The following is a 21,977-nucleotide window of genomic DNA, read 5'->3' as shown; positions in this document are numbered from 1 at the left end:
CTAAAAGCTGACTATATGTCTAATAACAGCAGTATTTGACCGCTTATGTCCCGTTTTAATAAAAAGTAAAGCGAAATATTGGGTTTATTTCTGGCAAATATATCTGATTAGTTCTTTTGAACTGTTACGTATTTTAGTGCGTTTTGAGGAACTCCGCGCAGTTATCTTAACATAATAAATACCGCCTTCGGCGCTTTCTAAACAACTATACTGCTTAATTTATTGTATGCATGTGCTTTAGTCTCTCAGAATCATCAGTTAGCTATTTTGTTTGTGTGTCCGGAGGGGGGGGGGGTGCTTACAAAACACCGAAAAATACGAACTGGCGTAAACTGTAGTCCCCGAAATCTGCATTTACTAGCAGAGAATCCGGTTTCAAAATGCAGGGTTTCAAAATACATTTTATTTATACACAATATTATGTAATGTCGATTGCAGACGAACTGAGATCCCACCTTCTCATTGGAAAAAACAATTCGCGTGTACTTTAATGATGAAAACTCCACCATATATAATTTGCTTTTAAAATAGATTCTTGCTGCAGGTTTGGATTATATAAAACAAACGAATTCTCAATAGGTGAATTAAGCCTAGACTGGGTAAAAGGGAAAGGATCGCGTTATACGCGAAGCGCTTATTCTGTAACATTTAAAGGCTGGACCTTGGTTGAGAATATAGATTGCATAGTGTAAACATTTTGTTTTTGGGGGGGAAAATAATCCGCTTTCCATACATGACTCTTAATGCCGACGCTGACACGTATATTAAAATACTTAAAAATGTGTCTACCTACGCCTATTACGACTGTCGTGTTATATAACTGGAAATGCTTTTGTCGTCGTTTTTCGTTTATTGTGGAAAAATGTTAATTAGTTTTTCTTTTCTTTTTTAGGGCAGCAAAATGCCGGATACAGAGAGTGATGTACCGGGATATGTCGGGACTGTTTAACGGTGGATTTTTTTCTCTCTTGGGGAAATTCTGATCGGAATATTTCTTTTATCACGTTAGTCTGCTCTGTATAATGGATGGCCGAGATTTCGGACCCCCCAGATCAGTTCACGAACCCCCTCCTTTGCTCTCGGGGCTGGCTATGGAGTCGCATCGGCTCGGTGCGGCTGCTGGAGCCGGCAGAATACCTCCGTCCTCCGGCCACTTAGGCGCGGGGCACCCGGCGAATCTATATACTGGAAAATATTTGCCAACTGCCATTAACCTCCACTCTCATCACGGTAAGTATTTCTTTTTATTACTTATAATATACCAGCATACAACGCATTTTGATAAATTAAAGTATATCTACGGAATTGAAAGAGGAATCGATTGATAACTGCTTTTTCACAGTCACTAAAGAGAACGATATGTCTGGACTTCTTTTATGACCGTATATTTACTTTTGGTTGTATAGTTTACTGAATGGTGCGAAAGCATTTTATTTATAGCGAGCAAAACAAGTGGATTGGTGTAGAACTTATGTTTCTGCGCATTAAGTTAAAATGCAGGTATCTGCGTATTTGATTTTCCAGTTTTGTAGCCGACTTCCAGTGCTGTAAATTGCAATAAGTAATTAATTGTGAATTCTTTAATTTTTGTGTACTTAAAGGGAGGCTGACAGGGAGTATTATTTCCTTTAGTGAATCATTTTATGAATTGCATAATCCGCAACCCCAACCGAACTTGTGCGTCTGTGCTACATATGCAAAGAATAGAATTTATTCTGTTTGTATTCAAATCTTTTGAGAAACGAAAAGAAAATGTGGATGATTTGAAAAATGTCATCTATTTGTTAACGCGCACAGTTTTGTAATACAAATGTCTGTTGCGGCCGCATTTATTATAGTGTATCGTGGACAGTAGGTGCGATGTAAGTGCGGTTACGCGTACATATTCGAGGAAATGGCATAACGCATATCTTATTTGTTTTATCAGGAATACTTTCCCCGTCGTAGTCGATTGCGGTCATCTTTAAAATATAATTTAGAGAAAATCACTCTGGATACAGGGCAAACAGTTTGGCGTTTAAGTGATAAGCGTGGGCGTTATTGTAAGCACCATCTAAAATGGTCTGAAGTAATCTGACAGCCTTAATGCTGTGTTCCCGTCAGAAGAACCATGGATCGTTTAAGGGTCCGTGTTAAACATTTAGGAACAGTTAGTTTGGGCTATTCGAAGTTTCAAGCGGCCCACTGTGTCCCAAATCTGTCACTGCCGCTGATATATCTGCTTGAGAGTATCTCCAACCCCCTACCCCCCCCAAATGCCTGGTTTACGGGCAATCTCGTTTATATGGCTTTTAGCGTAAACCATCTGTTGGCTGGTGTTTAGAAATTTGTGTTACGCTATTCGGTCCAAAATTCACTGTTTAATGTTTGTTCGCTGCTGCCATGTGGATGGACTCTCCTGCTGCCACTTCTCCCGTACTTTTAGCTCAGGCTTTTTAAAATGCATTTAAAGGATGTTATAAGAAAAAGTGTGAAAATGACCCCAGTTGAATCTACGGTCAATAAAGGTTAAAATAGTGGCCGTATATTCAGCAGAGTCTGGGGGACAGGGGATATTAATGATAAACCTTTCCGGTATCCGATATATTTCTGTATATGTTTTTGGCCTGTATGGATACGACAGGGTAGCGCTTTAAGCTCTGCAGGAAGTTTAAGCGCTTATCTTTTCGGTATGTTTTGGGTTATTTGGAGATCGGAGACCTGGCTTTCAGAACTGATATGATTGCAATTGACTGTCACTAATTGGTGTGAAATTTCGGTTCCGGTAGTTCGTGCGTCACATGGCTGATTCTTTACCGTGGTTTTATTCTATATTAATACCGTTGGCGTTTCCACTAGTAGTATAGCTTCAAACGGCGTCGTCGACGTTTCATACTCCAGCCCATAAGTGTAAAGGAAAGGCTGCGGCTCCATAGAGGAGGGCGGTAATGGAGGAATACATAGTAATTTGTATTGAATGTTTCGTTGTGGGGAGAGAAAAAAAAACGAAAATAACCACGTAAGAGAATGTGGAAAAAATTGTTCTCACCCCAGTAGAAGCTTGTTCCATCAGGGGAAGAATGATGACCCGGTGTTTTGCTCTGGGGATATTTGTTTGCCTTTTAAAACCGCAGATTGACGCCTCTGAGCCGTGGTGACTGAGGTAACTCCACCGAGGAGTTGTGTAATTCTCAAAACTTAAAAAAATCGCAGTAACCGGGTCGCTCGCGCTGCCTAAGAGCGGGAAATGCTGCAGTAGAGTCCCGCTGCCGGGACACCTGGGGGGGGGGCTCCGCTCTGTGGATCGACCACAGCCACTCTGTCCACATGCAGTAATATACTATCTGTCCCCCAACCCCAGCTTCACGAAGTAATATACTATCGTGAAAACAGTTATTTATAGCTGTCACTGATGGAGAAGTTCAGAGTTCAGCATGTTACAGAGGTGGGCTCTACACTGCATGTTGGCCAATAAAAAAAAACGGATTTCCACTGAAGTAAGAGGGTCTGTGATGCTTCGGGAGGGGAGGGGGTGTATGGCTGGGGTGTGAGGCATGTCATTAACCTCACTGTTATTCCCTCACACCAGTAATACCACCCCACCCCCCATCACGTTTCACCCCGTCTGTTCGTACTGGTGTGGTTATAAGTCCCTATGAAGGGGTTGGGCTTCTTGCTTGAGGGTGTAAACCAGCATTTTTGTGACCCTTGTGGTTCCCTAGGACCCTGTGGTGCTTCATGCAGCCACGTGTAGACTGAACTTTCAAGACGGGCCTATGCAGGTTTCATCTCTGGTTCTGATGCTGCTTGATAGGGCGGCGGTCCCCTGTACTGTGCGAGGGGCTCTAGATTGCGGTGAGGATGTGGACCATCAGAAGTGCTTGTAGGTTATGCTCGATAAATAACTTTCCAGGTGTTTCTGACTGAAGTCTGCAGACGATCCGGAAAGCATGGTCAGAGTGATTAATCAAAATTGTACGGGACAGGTTGTGTTGGCATGGGTGCAGTGGTGGTGTCGTCAGTGCTGGTTCTTAGGCCTGTGTTGGGATTCATTGCAGTGTCGGACGCACTGGCCGCTCCCTTTAATGCAGGGGTCCCAGTACTGCTGCACAGACCCAACTCATGCCAAAGCTCCCTCTGTGCCTAATGCCCGCTTAGGATCAGCCATGCAATCTGCTGAAATTCCACTGCTAATCCGGTCTTTTTTTCCACTCTGAGTGCGTGTTGCAGACTCGGACCTTTGTTTCCAAGCCCGTTTGTGCACAAAGAACGTGTCTTTGAGTCGAACGGGCCGTTTTGAGATGGAAATAGAAGCAGGCGGAGTTACACGGTGAAAGAGTGAATCTCACTTTGATTTGGTTGTGTGAGGTGAGGGGAGCAGGTTGGGAATGGAAAGATGATTGCAGGTTTTTACTTTCCTTTAGGCTTAAAACGGGACCCGCCGATTAAAGCGGCAGGAGGAAGGGGGCTTCTGTAACTTAACATTTTTGTGCTGCCTTTAGTGTGATTTATTGTAGAATACCGTGGTAAACAGCAATACCTGACTTTCTCATGATGGAACTAAAACAAGATCAGTTGTCTTCATGTGCCAGGGGTGGTCTTTAGCGCGGCGCTGTCGTTGAATCACCACGCCTCACCGCGGTCCCAGGGCACGCGTTTGCTGAGCGCGTCCCGCAGTGCCGTCTTAATATGTTGCTGCGGCTGATTTAATTCCTGCACGGAGGAGAGGCTTAAACAGGCAAGCAGACACCCAGGGCTTGGGACGCGGCAAATAATCATGCCGCTCATGCGTCTGCCTGGCTGCCTTTCGGCGAAACGAGGCTCCAGGTTTAATGAATACGTTCCTAATTTGTCCCTTGTGCAACAGTGGTCAGTTTGAATAATTGTTTTTACTTAGAGAACCAGCCTCCTTTTTAAGTCTATGCCAGTGGATGACTGACTAATTTTCATATATATAATTAGGTCTCTCTTCACTTAGTAATGCCATTCCTATTTCTGTTTGAGCTTGCCCATTTTCTTTGTCATAAATACATTATCATTCTTATGTTCCCCCCCTTTTCTGGGTGGCTTTTACTCCTGACTGCATCTGCCCCCCCCCCCCCCCCCCCCAACACACATGATGGTTAACGTTCATCCAGAGGCCTTAAATGGTTGTTTTAGCATCCATGTTCTTATTGGCAGATGCCCCTGCTGTTATTGTGCTAAATGTGCGTTTGAGCATGTGTGTGTGTGTCCACACAGGCGTATCTGAAGCTCTGCATTGGGGAAGTGGACTTCATGCCCTGTAGGGTAGCTGCTGTGAATGGTTACCTGGCTGCTTGCTGATTTCAAAGGGAATAACACTATTTAATTAATTTTCCTTCAGATTTTCCAAAAACATGCTCCCCCTCCCCCCCGTTGCACTATAATGAATGGGACTACAAGTATTCCCCTCTGCGTACATGGGAAGGGTAAAGGTGGGGCTTGGTGCAGTGCATCCCGTAGGTGCGCTGCCCCCTGCTGGCTGTGCTCTGATGCGCACAGCAGCCTGATGATCAGAGGACACCTCTACAGACTGCCCCTTTGTCTGTGGAGATTGTGGCTTTCAGTTGTGGTTTGGCAAATCATTTAGGTGCTTTTTTTTTTAAAAACCTTTAGGTGGTTGCGGAGGGGCTGAAGAAAGTCCCCCACCCTCAGACCGCCATGCAAACTTGAGGTTTTATTGTTATTGCCCCCCCCCCGGAAGTTTTATCACACCACCTCATCCTCACAGCTGAGCCCCGCCCTCCCAGTGGGTGACGGATGCAGTTGCTGCCGCATGGCAGGCGACTGCTGTCGTAACCAGAGAGTTTTACCCCAGCTCACCCGCTCCACGCTTCTGCCAGAGAGGGGTGACCTGTAACTTGACGTCCCAACACAAAAAATTTCCAACCTGCACGTGTACAAATGTGTTCGCCCCTCCAAGAGAGAATTTAATAAAGGTGGTGGGGTTGGGTGTTTCTCTCAGTTCTGCCCTTTTTGGCCGGGAGTTGTGTCGGTGTAGCTTTCTCTGCGCCGTGTTCCTTCACGCTGCAGCTGGTGGTGAAACCCGCCCCCCTTTATGGGAGAGGAGAGATCAGCCTGTGAGGTAACTAGGTGAGGCTTGGACTCAGTGTCAAGGGCTCTGTCACGGTCTTCAGCTGCAAGCGATGACATCTCAAAAGAGCCACAATTAAAGGCTGACAATGGCTTTACCGTCCGGCGAGGATCACTGAACCACCCCCCACCCCACGCCACCCCACCCCGAGATATTTCCCTTGCGTGTTGTCCTAATTCGGCCCCCCTCCACCCACCCTACAGGCTCTATTATTGATGAGGACCTCAGGAGGCTGACTGTATTACTCATGCTGTTGCCTTTCTCAATGGCACACGGGTGTCTCGACCTTCCCGACGAGGGGGCCAGGCCTGGGCCCGCAGAACGGGGAGGGGGCTGTAAAGTGAACCCACAAGTTCTGTGGCTTGGTGGGGGAATGGGGGTGAGGCTTGGGGGGAAATACCCTGCCTGAATGGGGCATTGCGGTCGTGGCTGCTGGGGTGGGCGGTCGGTGGAAATGGTGATGGAGCGGCCTGGGAGGTAGAGGTAGGTAGGAAGGATGGACTCACCGGAGTGGATGCACAACGTGCACAGACACACACACACAGACACACACACACACACACACACACAGACACACACATAGACACCTCAGGCAGATTTCTTTCCTTCCTAATAGCTGATACTGCAATGCTGTGAGCTTTGCATGTTTTCCACTGACCTCACAGCATTTCACCGTGTGGGAAACGCTGGGGTTACTTCCCGAGACACTCCGGGCGTCATGTTGTGTACGCTGACACTGAGGCGGTGGCAGGGGGTTGTGGCGAAGTACCTCGCCAAGAGGCTGCCTGTGCCGCTGCCTAAGGGGCCTGCTTTAACTGCTCTGGCTGTGTGTGCTTTACTGACTGCTGCCTTTTTGAGAGGCTCTGTTTGGGGGTTAGGGAGGGACCTGCATACCAAACCCCCCCCCCCAACTACCGAACGGCAGTGCCCGTGGGCCTGTGCTGAAAGCTGGGCAGCTTCGATAAGCAGCTTTTAATGTGCTTCCCTTCATTTGCTTGTTATTATGCTAATTCTCTCTGGCCGCCCTGGTTGTGTCCTGCTCTGGGGGGGGGGGGGGGGTCACCGGTCTCGGCTTGCCAGATGTGACACACTGATTTAAATGTCGATTTTGATGGCTTGACAGTTGTTGGGGGTGCGGCTTGGCTTTATGCCGGAAAGGAGGCCTTGATCCTGATATCTCTCACGTCTGGAAGTACCCGCTTCGGGGTCCCCTCGAGGTCATTGAGTTATCTGTGGTGAGCTGGGGGCAGATGTAGCCCCTCCTATTGTCTGTGAGTGAGGATGCACTGTGACTACACCAGGGGTGGGGAGACAGGCCAGGGGTGGGGTTGGGGACAGTCCCTCCCACTGAATAAACATCCTACCAGGCAGGTTTCCGCTCAGAGCACCCTGCCAATAAACGCATTTTCCAGTACATATATATATATATATTTGTAATTGAATAATTGTTTAAGGTTTGCCCCCAATTTGGCGTTAATTGGGGACATCCCTGTCTTGTCACAGCTCGTTGCCGTGGTTTTGCTAATTGCCGTCTCCACTGTTGGTCATTAATGGCGAACATAAGTTGTGTTTCTGTGTGTCTGTCTGTCTGTGGTCTGCGTGTGTGAAACAGCCACAGCAGACAGACCCTCTCATCAGTAATTGCGGCATGGAGTGGATTAAATGGTGCACCTTGGTCCATCTGCTGGAAGAAGCTCACACACACACAGGCTTGTTGCACTGTAATTTCGCACCAAGCGTTTTAGGAAGCGTGAGTGTGGCAGGGCCTGGCGGGACAGTATCCTGCTGATGCCTCCTGAAGGCTTTGGGAGGTGTGTGCCTATGGGCTGGGATGTGGTTTGCGTCTGGAATCGGCACGGCAGCTGGCCGGCACCTGTCTGTGCGGGAGCTGTCTCACTGAACCACTCCTTTTTGGAGAAACTGCCTTGGCTCCCACACCGCCTCCCTCAGGCCGCTGTCTCTAGTGACAGCGTGGACCCCACGGCCTCTGATTGGGTGAGGGAGGCCGAGACTTATTAGTGCTTGTGGTTTTGCAGAACACGTGATCCATTTAATTATTGGGAAGCGGCGGCTGTGACATCGCACAGGTCTTTGTTAGGGTTTGTGACACTGGGATGTGGTGGGGGGGGCGTCCTTATTGTCCCCGGATGCTGATGTGATGTGACTGGTGTTGTGGGTGGTTGCCGCTTATAGAAAAGTGACTCTCTTATGGCTTTTGATGCATATTTAGGAAGCTGCGAACTGGGGACTAGCTGCCGGTGTGTTTAGGTCCCGATGCCATTGGCTGGTTTGTTTCTGGGCTTTTCAAAATGCCCCCCTATATACTTATAAAAAAGATCTCACTATGCATTGTTTAAATCTGCTGAAAATGCACCAAACGCATGCTTAGGATCCCTCTGGTATTTGAGAGAGAGTTTGTGCAAGTGTGTGTGTGTGTCGGGGGTGGGGGGGGTGTATGTATATATTACATTGTGGGGACTAAATGTCACAACACTGTGATAAAAGCCTGTTGTTTTAACATGGGGACATTTTCTTGTGTGGACTGAAACTTCATTTTATAAAAACCTCTGACTGCAATAAAAAAATCTAAAAATTATTAAAAAGTATTGTATTGTAATTGTATTTTGTTTGGTTACTTGCGTTTAAGGTTAGGGCTCGGTAGGGGTTACGGTGTTCATTGCTGGGTTTAAGGGTATGGCCATAGAAATGAATGGATGGATGGTTTCCACAGATATATATCTATATATAATGCCTGATTTGCATGTGTGTGTCTGTGAACCTGTGACTGAAATAAACTCGAGACACGACCTCACAGGCACTTAATCTAAAAGGAAAGGTGGTGGAGCCCCACCCCCCTGCAAGGCAAGAGGCTCTCTCCTGTGATGTAGGCACTCCTCCTAGGCTTGGGGGCGGAGAGGGGGGGCGTGTCGTGTTACGGGCTGGGTGCGCTGCCCGTGTCAAACTCGCTGACCACCGGGCTGAATCTGAGCCGTGACCAGCTGCATCTGAAGGCCGGCCTGCTGTTTTAGAGCTGGACCTTTCTGCTGGAACGCCGACTGCTCCGAGGCGGTCCTGACTCAGGCGCCATAGATGTGCAGCGTCATTTAGAAATCGCATTTCTACTAGAAAGGAAAGGCTCGGTGCCTGGAGAGGGTAGGATCCCACGGGCCCGCGGTAACACGTGCACTGAGGACGTGGGATTACCTGATGATCTGTGTGTGTGTGTGTGTGTGTGTGTGTGTGTGTGTGTGTGTGTGTGTGTGTGTGTGTGTGTGTGAGTAAGCATGCACGCGCTTTCTTTCCCTTTGCCTGCGGGGGGGGCTCGCAGGTTTCCCTATGACACGCTTTGTTTGTTATGATCCAGTATGTGAAGGATTTCCTCCTGTGGGATTTCCCCCGAATGGGGGGGGGGGGTGCATCATGGAAGGCGTAAGGGGACATCACATCTGACAGAATTGCTCGGCTCAAGCTGCAGCCCCTGCCCCCCGCCCCCCCCCCCCCGCCATGCAAGCCAGCCGTTTGCTTCAGCGAGAGCAATGAGAATTATTAGCTCCCTCTGACTCAACGCCTGATGGGAAGCAAATGTTTCTCTTCTTGGCTGTAACTTATTTTTCCCCGCCCCCCCCTTAAGGCGACCTAAGATGCTGTAAATCGAGGTTCCCCAGTTCTGGTGCTAGAGAGCCAGTCTGCAACACAGATTTCCCTACTCAGACACACCTTCCTGAGCTCACCACCCAATTAGGAGGCAGGGATTTCTGCAAACTGCAAGTTGCAGGGTGGTCCTCCCGGACTGGATTTGGGGAACTGATATGGACCTTTAAGTGTGAACGTAAACGAGCAGAGCAGGGGTGGCCACAGGAGAGCCCTTTCAGCAGGTGGCACCTCTGAGTGTCACCGCAAGTCCAGCCCCGCCCCTCCTGGCTTTGATTGCCGTCTCCAGCCATCGAGGAAAAGGCAATTGGATACATCCTGGACCTTAATCCCAGTTATAAGTGCGAGAAGCCGAGTGCCTGAGAGGGATGCGGCCTGCGCTCCCGGTTAATCCCCGCTCTGCTCACTGTCATCTGCAGAGCAGCTGCCACCCCATAATGTGACCCACCCCTCCTGCCTGCGTGACCCTGGAGATGCTGTACTTCAGCCGGAGCTGGACCGCGGTCCTACGCCACGCAGAGGATCGCACATTTTGGGTTACATGCACACGTATACATCAAACTATTGCGTTAGTCTGACTAAAACTGACTAGACTTTTACAGTACATGTAAACATGGTGGTCCGACTGAAATTGGACTTTAACCGAGTCAGGACGAAGACTCCCTGAATACTGCGATTGGGGGTCGATTTTACTCCTGCCTGAACACGTTCAAACTGGCCTAGGCGCTCTGCGAATGCTCCACAGTTTCCCCCCTTGGCTTTGACCTGGAAGTAACAGAAGAAGCACGGAGCATGGGGGGAGGGCCATGCAGTTCTGTAAAGCAGTCCAATTCACCGCTTGACTAAATGGTGCTTTTCCACTGCACAAGGTTCCGTACTTTTGGTACTTCAAGAAGTTAGGCGTGCGTGTAAATGTACTGACTGTGGGCCTTTTCTGACAGCGGGTGTCTGTGTGGGGACGGGGGATGGTCTTCCTGATGGGCCACTGATGGGTTACAGTGTGACCTGGGCACACATCCTGTGTTTTTAAGCAGGGGCAGAGGACACTCTACCTCCTGGATGGAGCGGATCATTCCACATCTCTGGGGTGTGAGGTTTCCTGCAGTGGGGGAATCGCCTCGCCCACATACTCGCACCATTCTCACTGGAACACCTCGTTCCAGTCTCGAAGACCTTGCTTGGTTAATTGCCTTAGACTGGTTAATTAGGTAAATGGCACATACAGGATGGGGGATCGGACATCTTCCGATCTTCGGAGGGCTGGCTCGGGTGGGATGACCAGGAACAGCAGAGCACCCATCTCTGATGGCCTGTAGATGTTATCGGGTTACGTGGTGCTCTAAGCGCCCTGCAGATGGGCTCGTCGGCGCCGAAAGCCAGAACAATGTTGTGGATTTGCTAGCAGTCGGCCTGTCTGCTTACAGCCTTTCAAAGAAAGCCTTCAGACGTTGTGCCGCATCGCGGCCGTTTGCGGAGCTCGCTGGGGGCGGCATTTGGGATTCGGGGCCCGCGCTGGCTGTCTGCATTTTCCATACAGATGAAGCCTGGTATCTCGTAGGCGTCTCGCCGCGGGGGGGGGTGGAGGGAGGGAGGACCCTGCCACCAGCGCCGCCTTATAAGGTTGTTTTTTTTTTTTTTTTGGATGGGAGGAGTGGGGTGGGGGCAGGCAAAAACCAAACTGTGTTAATAGGATTATGGGCGTGGGGGGGTTCATTGGTATTAGCAGTTTAGCATCTCAAAGCAGCCTGTGAGCCGACGTGATAAAAGCCCGCAAATCGCCGCGGTTCGTGTTTATTTTAAAGCCTGTTTGCTTTGAGTCTGCCTGAATCCGTCTGGACTCCATGATCTGCGTGCAGGGCTGCCCTCTGCCCTCCCGTGGCATTTCCTCCCACCCCAGCTTGTTTTATGAAGTGTACAGAGTCCTCTGCATCTGATTTTTAAATGCTGATGCTTCTGTGATGTCACAATGCTTCTCAAGGCTGTCTTTTTGACTGTGCCTTTCATTCTCTGGAATGTTCAGGTGGGGTGTAAATGCCCCCCCCCCCCGTGGGGAAATTATTGCACTGGCAGATTAGTTCAGCCCACAGTACCTGGGTGTGTTTAGTCACGCTCTCTCCGTTGTCGTGCTAATGCACCTTTTACGCATGCTAATGCCCTCCCTCCTTACCAGACTCTGGATTAGCCCATTTCGGGGGGGGCATGATGAAATGCTTTACATGTAGATGGTGGGGGGGGGATTTATCTGTGATGATGGGTAATGTCTAATAGATGGATTTTGTGGGATCCCTGTCATTGCCTGGGCCCTGTTACAGGGAGAGGTCGCGTTTCAAACGGAGAGTCACACAAGTTTATGACTCACCAAATACAGACGGAGAGACTGAACCTAATACTGCCCCCCCCCACTCGCACAGAAATGTCAAGGCCGCTGCATGGAGGAGCTGCTTTATTTAGCCTCTTGTTCCCGGACGGCCCATCTGGTGCCCATTGTCACGCCGGCCAGCATAACATTTAGCTTGGGCGGCAACCATTCGTGACTTGTTTACAAGTGGGGGGGGGATCCCCAAGTGTGAGTGGCCCCTTTGGCATAAGCGGTCCGCTTTGGAGCAGCCCAGACAGATGTGTGATTGGTGCTGATTACAGTCACTGGGGGGTTGGGGGTGCGATGTGATGTCATGTTTTTGTAGATGCGCCTGCTGTCATGAAAACACCACGTTTCTGAGCTTTTCCTCAACTCAATACTGGCTTACTATCCCCCCCCACCCCCACCCCCACCCCCCAATTGCCTCCAGGTGATGCCTTTCCAGGTGGCTCCACCTCTTTCCTCGGTGGCTATGTAAGCTCCACCCACCCACATGGGGCCCCCACCCCCTTGGCGTCAGAGTCCTCCTTCAGAGCCCCCAACCCCGCCGGTCTACCAATGACGCAGCTCTGGCCGTCCCACCCCCACGAAGGTAAGACCCCCCACCTTTATCCCGTTTGCTGTGAGCGTGCTGTCCCCCCGGGCACAGCACTGTTACTCCGGCCGAGAGCCAGGCTGTGGCTTGTCCCTTCTGATAGGCAGCTAACAAAATACAGATTGGGGGGGGGGGCAGCCCCTGAGTATTATGGGCTATACATGTGCAGTTGTGCAGCCTGTCGTGTGAATTCTGATTCAAGTCAAATTCGCACGTAAAGCCCTGCCGTAACAAAGCTCATGGGTTTACATCCCAGGGAGCCCCCCCCCCCCCCCCCCCAATGAATTGTAATCTTTCCCACTTCTGTAACTTGCTTTGGATGAAAGTCAGTCGAATGAATAAAATGTAAAACGAGTTCCTGAAAATGAGCTTTGTGTATTCCTGTTTTGGCCCCAGATGCTGGTTGTTAATTTTGATTTAATTTCTGCTGTTGTCATGTTTTGGCATGAACCTGAAGCCCCCCCCCCCACACACACACGCCGGTTGTGGGATTAAGCTAAGTGGATGCCAGGCGGCCCAGTCTCGGGGGTGGGAGGGGCTGGTTCCTGCAGCCTGTGCAGGTGCCCGTTGGGGAGTTCACTCGGCTGGCTCGTTCTGTCTGACGTCCAGCCTGCAGTGTGGAGCAGGAACTGGGTGACCGTCACTGCGTCACGCCCAGGGATCGGGACGCCCGCGTAATCTGACACGCCTGGATTGCCCGGGGGCAGAGTGTGCGGTGACCTGTCAGGGCCGCGGGGGCTCATGACACGTGTTTCTGGCCAGCAGTAGGGGTCCGTACACCCCCAGAAGACGCGGGGTGTCGTGTTGCTGTCGGGTCTCTGCCCTGAATAATGTCGTGAGCATGACAATGATCCAAAGGCCCATGGAGTCACTCTGGCTCTTTTTTTATAATTAGCAGACAATAATCATCTCTGGTCTGACGGTGTCTCCGGTCGGCGTGCGACCTGTGAACATGTTGCGGGGCTCAGACTTGCCCCCACTGAGGCAGATTTATGTCGTCGTTTGCATGCCTGCACTGAATGTTTCTCATCAGTGGGTAGAAGCTGGACCCAGGTGCTGGCTGAAGGGGGGGGGGGGGGTGGGGAGTGACCCTGCGGTCCAATCAGAGAGCTGAGCTGCAGCTGGCTTAGCAATTGGCCCAGGGGCCTGTTCAGTGGGTTGTTAAAGCTGTGCGGCTCTCCATCCCCTCCATTGCTTTGCTCCCGGGGGATATATCCCCAGTGCTGATCCAGGATCAGTGGGCTACTGCATTCCTCCCATCTTTTGGGAGCGGAGCAGTTGCATGTGGCAACGTGATGAGGCTCGCCCCCCCCTCTGCTTTTAACCTCCCAGACACAGAAAGCAGAGCCCCATCTGGAGCAGTTATACATTTGCTATGGTCCCCCCTAATTTTCAGTGGTTTCTCTATTAAATGAAGTCCAAATGTTCAAACCCTTTAAAGGTAATTGTCCCACTTGGAGAAGACTCTGGTACAGCCCCCTGCCTTATTGAAACCCTATTGTGCCCTCCTCAATTGCCCCCTGGGGAATTAACCGGTTAACTTGCCATCGTATATGCTGAGTTGGCCTCTGCCCAGTTCACAATCGCTGCTCTAGACTGTTAATCCATTTGATGGATTGCCCCCCCCCCCCTCCATTTTTCTTTGGGAGCTTCTTTTTCGGCCTGGCCTGTGACCGAAGCTCTGCCTCCTCGTCAGCAGACACCCCCGAGTCCTGGGTGCCGTGAGCTGAACGTCTCAGTCACACTGGTAGGGGTGTTTTTAGGAAGCCAGTGGCCAGACGACACAGCTCTGTCGGCCCCGCCTGCCCCTCTCTCCCCAGATCTCATTCTGACAGTTTATGGTTTATTCCTGCTGTTTAAAGCTATGGTGTAACTGCAGTGACGGGAAGCCGACCGTTTTGAAACACGTGCTCTTTACGCCTGCAGTCCGTGCGAAAACAACTTTTTCTTAGTAGTAATGTTCTTTAGATGTCACTGTTCGGCTTGAGTGCAGATCCCCTTCCCCCATCTCCGTGTCATGTCCCACTCCATTCAGGCCGACGGATGCATGTCCTCAATGTGACGAGTTGGTTGTGCCCCCCGCTCCACCCCCCAGCCATAGCACATTTCAGATGAGGAAGGCAGGCCTCAGTATGAGGCCCGCCAGCTTTAGGGATCCGTATCTCTGCTGCTCTGCTTATGGCTGTGTGTGTGTGTGTGTGTGTGTGTGTGTGTGTGTGTGTGTGTGTGTGTGTGTGTGTGTGTGTGTGTGTGTGTGTGTGTGTGTGTGTGTGTGTGTGTGTGTGTGTGTGTGTGTGTGTGTGTGTGTGTGCTTGCTTTGTAGCTTTTTGTGCAAGGAGGTGACTGTTTTGATCTCCAGTTGTTCCCTGCTGGCTGAATAAATGTTCAGTGATCTTCGTCCCCCTTGCAGGCTTCCCCCCCCTACCCAGTGGCCTCTACCCCAGTCCCTATCTCCCCCTGGCCCCCCTGGAGGCCCCTGGTAGCGTCAGCGTCCTGCACGCCCAACTGGGACCGCACATGCTCTTTGAATCGCAGAAAGGTGAGTGGTCCACCGGGGTGCATCAAGAGAGAATTTCTTGCCATGCAGGACTTTCCACCTGCTCTTGACTGGCAGCAGTTGAGGAAATGTCTGTTGTCTCTCCTTGCAGATGGCTTCTACCTGCCTGGGCACAGCACGCCGGCCACCCTGCACTCCCAGCCCTCCCTGTCCCGGACCCCTGCAGTACCCCTGTCCACATCGCTGTCCCGGGAGAAGGACGTCATCCTCCCAGGCAAAGGCTCCAAGGACGCAGGCAGGGAGAAGTCGCACAAGGGTGAGACGGGTGGGACTCTGCCACGCCGGGACAGGGAGAAGCCACGGGATGAGGGCCGGCCACTCAGCGTGGTGGACCTGACCCAGGACCGGCCCGAGGAGGAGCGCCGGCCCCCTCACTCCTCACCATTCTTCCCCGAGCCTGCCATTGAGCCCAAGCCCAGGATCCCCGCTCCACCACCTCCTTTGGTCGCCTGCAGGACTATTGTCCCCCCCTCCAAGTACCTGGGACCTGAGCCTGAGCGGTGTTCCAGGACCGCAGGTTCCGACGAAGATGACAAGCTGCGGAAATGCGAACTGGCAACACGCGTGCCCTGTGTCTGCCCCTCCCCCCACGGCACGCCTGCCCCGCCCCCTCCCCGGCTGCCGCCACCCGGCCTCTTCCCCCTACATGGCACCGCCAAAGAGCACAGAATCATCGCCCCCACGTTCGTGCCTTCTGTTGAGGTTTACGATGAGAGGAGTGGCCCCATTCAGATCGCCTCCCAGGCCCGGGACCGGTCCGGGGAGCGGGAGTGCAGCCGGTACGAGCTAGGGCGGCACCCCCATGCACCCGAGCCGCTGCGTGAGGAGGGCTCCGTCATCAGGGCCAACACTGCCGCCTTGAAGAGATTGGCAGCGCCGGAGGCGTACCCGAAGAAAGCAGGCCACAGCCCTGAAGGCAGTTTCAAGGAGGCGAGTAGAGTAGGGCCAGAGTCGGAGCCTTGGAACCCAGAGCGGGAGTGGCCACAGAGGGCACCGACGAGGGAGGCCAACAAGGTTGCCCATGGCGCGGAGCCGTCCCAGCAGAAGCCTTTCACCTCACCGGACCTCAAGTGGAAGCCCTTCGAGATGGGCAATTTCGCCTCAAGCCAGATGGCAGCGCTAATCGCCCAGCATGGGCATTCGGGACGGCCAGAGGAGGATGGAAAGAAGACCTACCTGGACCCTCCTGCGACGTCTCGGCCGGCCGGGTCCGGCTCCGAGGGCGAGGTGTCCGCCATGCAAAGCCTGATCAAGTACAGCGGCAGCTTCTCGCGGGACCCGGCCCGCCTGACCTCCGACTCCAAGAACCCCTTCGGGGGCCTGGGCAGCGTGAAGGTGGAGGCAGGGGCCCTGGGCTCCTCCAGGGTGCAGCACCTGCCACCCCAGCAGCCCGCCAAGCAGCTGCGCCGGGACCCTGAGCGCCCCGACAGCGCCAAGTCCTTTGGCCGCGAGAGCATCGGCCCCCAGGGTGAGGTGGAAGTGCGGCACCCCCCCCGTGGGCATCGCTGTGGCAGTGGCTCGGCAGAGAGACAGCAGCGGAAAGCCCGGCAGCATCAAAGGTGCACACTCGCCCTGTACCTCCACCCCGCCCATCCTCCTTCTAGATGTTTCCAGTGCCGGCATGCCCGTAGCCATGTAGTGATGGGCTCCAGTCCCGTAGCCATGTAGTGATGGGCTCCAGTCCCGTAGCCATGTAGTGATGGGCTCCAGTCCCGTAGCCATGTAGTGATGGGCTCCAGTCCCGTAGCCATGTAGTGATGGGCTCCAGTCCCGTAGCCATGTAGTGATGGGCTCTTTTCATTCCCAGTTTCCTAGCTCCTACCTGCCGCCTCTACAGCAGTGTCATGTGAATGCTCGTCTCCCACTGAGCATGCCCCGGATAGGCTGACCTGCTTGCCTGTCCAGTCTGGGTTTAATGCAGTGCAGGGGGCTGGGGGGGGAGAGAGAGAGAGAATCGGCCTCTGCCTGGGCTTCCCCAGCCTTGCAGGGCAGGCTGTTTTCATTCAGCCTTTTTTTTTTTTTTTTTCCCCAGACCGCGAAGCCGCTGTTCTGTGTTTAAATGAAATTTACTGAGCAGAACTAAAAGCTGAAAACAAGCCCCCGCATTGTGATAGGCCTTCGGGCTTGTTGCTAGGCGATGGACCCAGAGCGAGGAGAAAATCATTAATTTATTTCCTGCCCCGTGCCAGGGGATTGTAGTAATAACATTAGTCCGCTCGCATTGAGAGGAGAATGTTTGAATTTCGAGTATTTAAAAAAAAAAAAAAAAAAAAAAAAAAAAAAAAAGCAGAAAGCTGGTTTTTCAGTTCACTAATCTGTAGTGTTTGTGGGTTAAAAACAGTCCAGCGTTTGGCCTTTTGTAGCCTAGGGAACGGCCTGGAAGCCTGATCTTCTAAGAGCCTGAGATGCATAGCTCCATCTCTGGGGCACAGAATTTGATCGTTTAGTCAGTGAGAGGGAAGAACGGAGCATTTTATGACATTTCTGAAAGGTTAAATACACAAATGTAAACCCGTCTCCTCCACCGGCGTTTCTGTGGTTATTTGGTGAACCTTGAAGGAGTTTCCTGTGCCCCCAGTGAACAGGCATGGCTGTAAGTGTTTACGGTGTCTGAACTACACTGATGATTATGATGACGATAAGGTCATATTGTTTCTCCTCGTCGTCCATAGAGGGACCATTTCAGTTTCCAGAAAATCATATTACTTTGTAGGAGCAGCTGTCCCTCAGGGTCCTGGTGCAGTGCTGGGTTACCGTTTCGATTTGTGGGCACGGGGGCTCTGGGGGTTCAGTCAGCCATCCCATGCTTATCCAGATGTTCGGGAGTGCTCTGCGAATAGTCTTCCTCTCAGGCCGTGCTCTTCATCCTTAAGCTGCTGGTTGTTCTTCAAAATCGGTTTTTTGTGAAATTAATTTTAAAATACTCTGTATAAACCCCCCCCCCCCACCCAGCCTCGGGCCGCACGGAGGACGACAGGGCTGACGAGCGTGCCCGTCACCGTGACGACCGACTGCTGGCCGGCCGCCTGGAGAGAGAGCAGGAAAAGTTGCTACGGTAAAGGGTCCGCGGGGGGGGGGGTCACAGGCCGTATGTGTGCGCACCCCACATGTGGGTGCATAAACCGGAACGGAAGGAGGAGAAATATTTACACGGTTGGGATGCAAAATAGCTTTTGCCCAAAAATATGTCCTGAATTTCGCATGAGGGTGACTGGGATATAAGCATTAAACCAAAAACACAGATATGTGTTTATGGGACAAGAAACGACGCCGCGAGAACAAAAGAAAACGATCTTCTGCCTGTTAAGCTGAGTTATTGTTTGTGTTCAGCCCCCATCTGTTTTGTTACTATTGATTCTAATAATAACGGACCCCCCCCCCCCCCCCCACCGGGCCCAGAGAGGTGATGGAACAGTGAGGATGGCAGAAAACAGGAAGGAAAAGCCTTCCTGAGACAGTCTGATGGATTTTTGTCCTGCACCTGCAAGAGGGACAAAGGCGTGAAATGCGCGTTCCCTCGGTGGGAAAGATGCGGGGGGGCAGGATGCTGCCGGGATTGATGTCCACCCGCCGCCTCCTCCGTGCCGCATGCAAGCCGGCGATAAGGACTGATAAAAGTCGGGGGCGCGTCTGTCTTTTGAAGGTTACTTGTTAAAGGAGCGGCGTTTCAAAGTGCCTGATCAGGTCTGGGAGTGTCGACGTCCGGCTTTTCATTCCCAGGACGGAACGCTGGGCCTGGGAATGCCAGGAGAGGCTGGGCAGAGCTATCTGTTGGCATTAAGATGTATAATGACAAGGAGAAGCTGAGGTTGCCCAGCGAGGAGAACCCAGGCTGCTCGGTTTGTTCTAGTGGTAAAAATGGCCCTGATTATTGGAAGGGGGGGGGGGGGGTCGCCTGTGTGTGTTTTTTGCAGGCCAACTGGATTCTGCTCATGTCCTGCTTTTCCATCACCCTCTGCCTCCCTGGCTTGTAGACACATCTGTTCAAATTGTTGCACTAAAGGCATAGGAGAGTGGAGTGGGGGTGTATTTTGGGGGTGGAGGGCTTGGAAATCGCCCACTGCGGACAATCGCTTTTCTTTCAGGCTTTATGATCTTGTGCTGAGGCCAGTTTCCAAAGCTACCGCAGGCGTTTCTGATGTCTGGCAGTCGGTATGTGGTAGCGGCCGCACGGCAGTCTGCTAGACAGCCACGTTAGCGTAAAACGCAGGCTGTAGCCCTCTGTTAGCTGGGCGCAGCGTAGCCTGTCTGACAGCTGTATTGCTGCTTACACATGCACCAGGAGGGTAAGGCTGCCAGCGTTTGCAGACTCAGTCACAGAGCTGTGTCTCATAATCAGGCTCTGAAGCCTGGTCCTGTGGTTCTTGATCCCAAAGCAGAGCTCAGGCCCAGATCTGCCTTGACAGGGGCCCAAGGTAAAGCTCTACTTGGGAGGCCCCCCAGGTAGGAAAGCCGATGATGATGGTTTCACTTCCTCTGAAATAGAGGAGCCAGTGGCAAGTGCCTATTCTGCCTCTAGCTAAAGCCGGCCGCGTATATAATAATATTATATATGTAATATATATATTGACTTCACTCTTTCTGCCGCCGTGGGCCGACCCGATCGGTCCCAGAGACCCACCACTCACAGGCCCCTGCCTCTGGTCCACAGGGAGAGTAAGGAGCTTGCAGAATATACGCAGATGCCCCCCCCAGTGGCCTCTGCCAGCTCCCTGAACCCCAACCTCATGGTGACTGGCGGCCCAGCCCTCGTTGGTGCCGGCCGCTGGCCCGCGGACCCCTCCTCCCACTTGGCCACTCACCCCTGGGTGCCCCGTGCTGGCGCTCCCCCCATGTGGCTCCCCGGATCACACTACGGTAAGCACCACCATGCCTCATTTCCAGTGGGCCCTACAGAAAGGAAGCTGACCCAAACAGTGTCTATTAAACGTTACTTTTTCCTTTTCTGATACAGCGAAATTCGATCAACCCCATGCACACAGGCGGCTTCTAATAGAATCTCCCTCTTGGGTGTGGCGCCCCCCACCCCAGCCCCCTTTAGCCTGCCTCCAGGTTTTATCCTTGACCACAAGTGGATCGTGCTCCACCGGCCGTGCAAATCCAGCGTCCAAAAATAACCGCAAATGAGACCCGGCCATGTCCGACTGTAACCCCCACTTCCTTCCTGTCAGGCTGAAATCCCTGTCTAGACACTAGACAGAACTCTCCTCCCCAGCCCCTCCTCATTTGGGTGTTTGTTGGGATTGTTGACGGAGAGTTTAAGTGTGTGTTCCCTCTGCCTGGACAGGTCTGGGACCCCACTCCCTGCACCAGGGCCTGCCCCCCGCCTACTCACCCACCCTACCTGGCTCCATCCCGCCCCCGTACCAGTTCACCCGGGACCCCCAGTCGGGCCAGCTACTGGTCATCCCCACCGAACACCTGCCTCACTACGGTACCTCTCCACCTCCTGCCAATCGCCGCCCTCTGATTGGCCGCCGCCTCGCTCACCGGCTCCCATTCTCTGCAGCGGCCGAGCTTATGGAGCGGGCTCCCCCACTCTGGTCTGCCATGTACCCCCCGGCGGGCGGCGCCCTGCAGCACGCGCACCAGCTGCAGCTCCTCTCACAGCAGCAGCTGTTGCGGCAGCAGGAGCTCTACATGATGCAGCAGCAGGCGGCGCAGGTCATGCAGATGCAGCACAGCGCACACTTTGCGGTGGGTGCCCCCCCCCGGCTTTAATGGAAGCTGCCGCCGCAGATCCCGTTGCTGTTAACGTGATCCCTGTACTGCCACACAATCCGCGCTGGCACATGCCACCCGGCGCTTCAAAGGGGTCCGGGGCCTCTTTTAGGGGCGCTAAGCCACGCCTTTAGCACCTAAGACATTGCATCTCCAGGGTCTCCCTGAAGGGCCCCCGTGGGATTGGCTTGCATGTGCATCTGTGGGAGGGTTGCTGGCTGAAATGTCCTAACCCCCCCCCCCCCCCCCCCCCCCACCCTGATGTCTGTTCACCAACAGGAGAGATTAAAACCAAGTGAGCAGCAGGCTGACCTGGAAGACAAGCCAGCCAAGCGGAGCAGCGACGGGCCCAAGCAGGGTCTGGGTGCAGCCGCGGCGCCGGCCCTGAGCTCCCGGAAGCCTCCAGCCCCCCCCTGCTCCCCAACAGCCTCCACCTCGTATGCCAAGGCCCTGCTGCCACTGCCCGCCCTCCCCTCACCCATCTCCAGCCTCAAATCGGAGAGCCGGCCCAAAACGGAGAAACTCCTCCACCACCAAATGTACTCGCACGGCCCCACACCGGTCCCACACCCCCCCAGCCCCGGCTCCGCCTCACCCCCACCTGCTCCCCCCATACCCCCCAAGGAGGAGTCTGTGGAGGAGGCTGATAAAAAGGAGCTGGACCTTCAGAAACAAGCGTCAGCCCCATTCCAGACCCTCTACTCCGGTGAGCACCCCCCCCCCCCCCAAGCTATAGCCGAAGTCACAGGGACAATGAACACAGCACATATCACACAGTAATATCAGAGTTGGGTGCCTTTTATACATGTTAGTCGTCTTAACTGCTAATGCACTGAATTACTGTTTTTTTTTTCTCGTGTTGGAGCTCAGTTCGGTGGGTAATCGCCCCGTTATTCCTGTCTGGGTTTTAACGCCACCCTCACACTGGTCAGATCTTGATGATTTATGCAGATCTGTTTAGAGCGCCATGTTCAGGCCGCTCGCTGCTCGACGCCGCCCG

The 21,977-nt window shown here is 52.7% G+C and overlaps 1 protein-coding gene across 1 annotated transcript in view; it reads left to right on the top strand.

Moving 5' to 3' along the window:
* Positions 1–21,977, top strand: part of LOC125717464 (trinucleotide repeat-containing gene 18 protein-like) — a 47,672-nt gene that overhangs the window by 858 nt on the left and 24,837 nt on the right. Inside the window, 10 exon segments of the mRNA XM_048990406.1 lie at positions 893–1,230; positions 12,535–12,696; positions 15,110–15,238; positions 15,348–16,744; positions 16,746–16,815; positions 18,209–18,311; positions 19,908–20,113; positions 20,544–20,690; positions 20,766–20,953; positions 21,257–21,683. Coding sequence (XP_048846363.1) covers positions 1,023–1,230; positions 12,535–12,696; positions 15,110–15,238; positions 15,348–16,744; positions 16,746–16,815; positions 18,209–18,311; positions 19,908–20,113; positions 20,544–20,690; positions 20,766–20,953; positions 21,257–21,683 — 3,037 coding nt within the window. The 5' untranslated portion in view covers positions 893–1,022.

This window comes from Brienomyrus brachyistius, chromosome 22, assembly GCF_023856365.1.
Source record: "Brienomyrus brachyistius isolate T26 chromosome 22, BBRACH_0.4, whole genome shotgun sequence".
Classification (NCBI taxonomy): domain Eukaryota; kingdom Metazoa; phylum Chordata; class Actinopteri; order Osteoglossiformes; family Mormyridae; genus Brienomyrus; species Brienomyrus brachyistius.
Note: the sequence above shows the minus strand (reverse complement) of the source record. Positions and strands in the feature narration are given on the sequence as shown.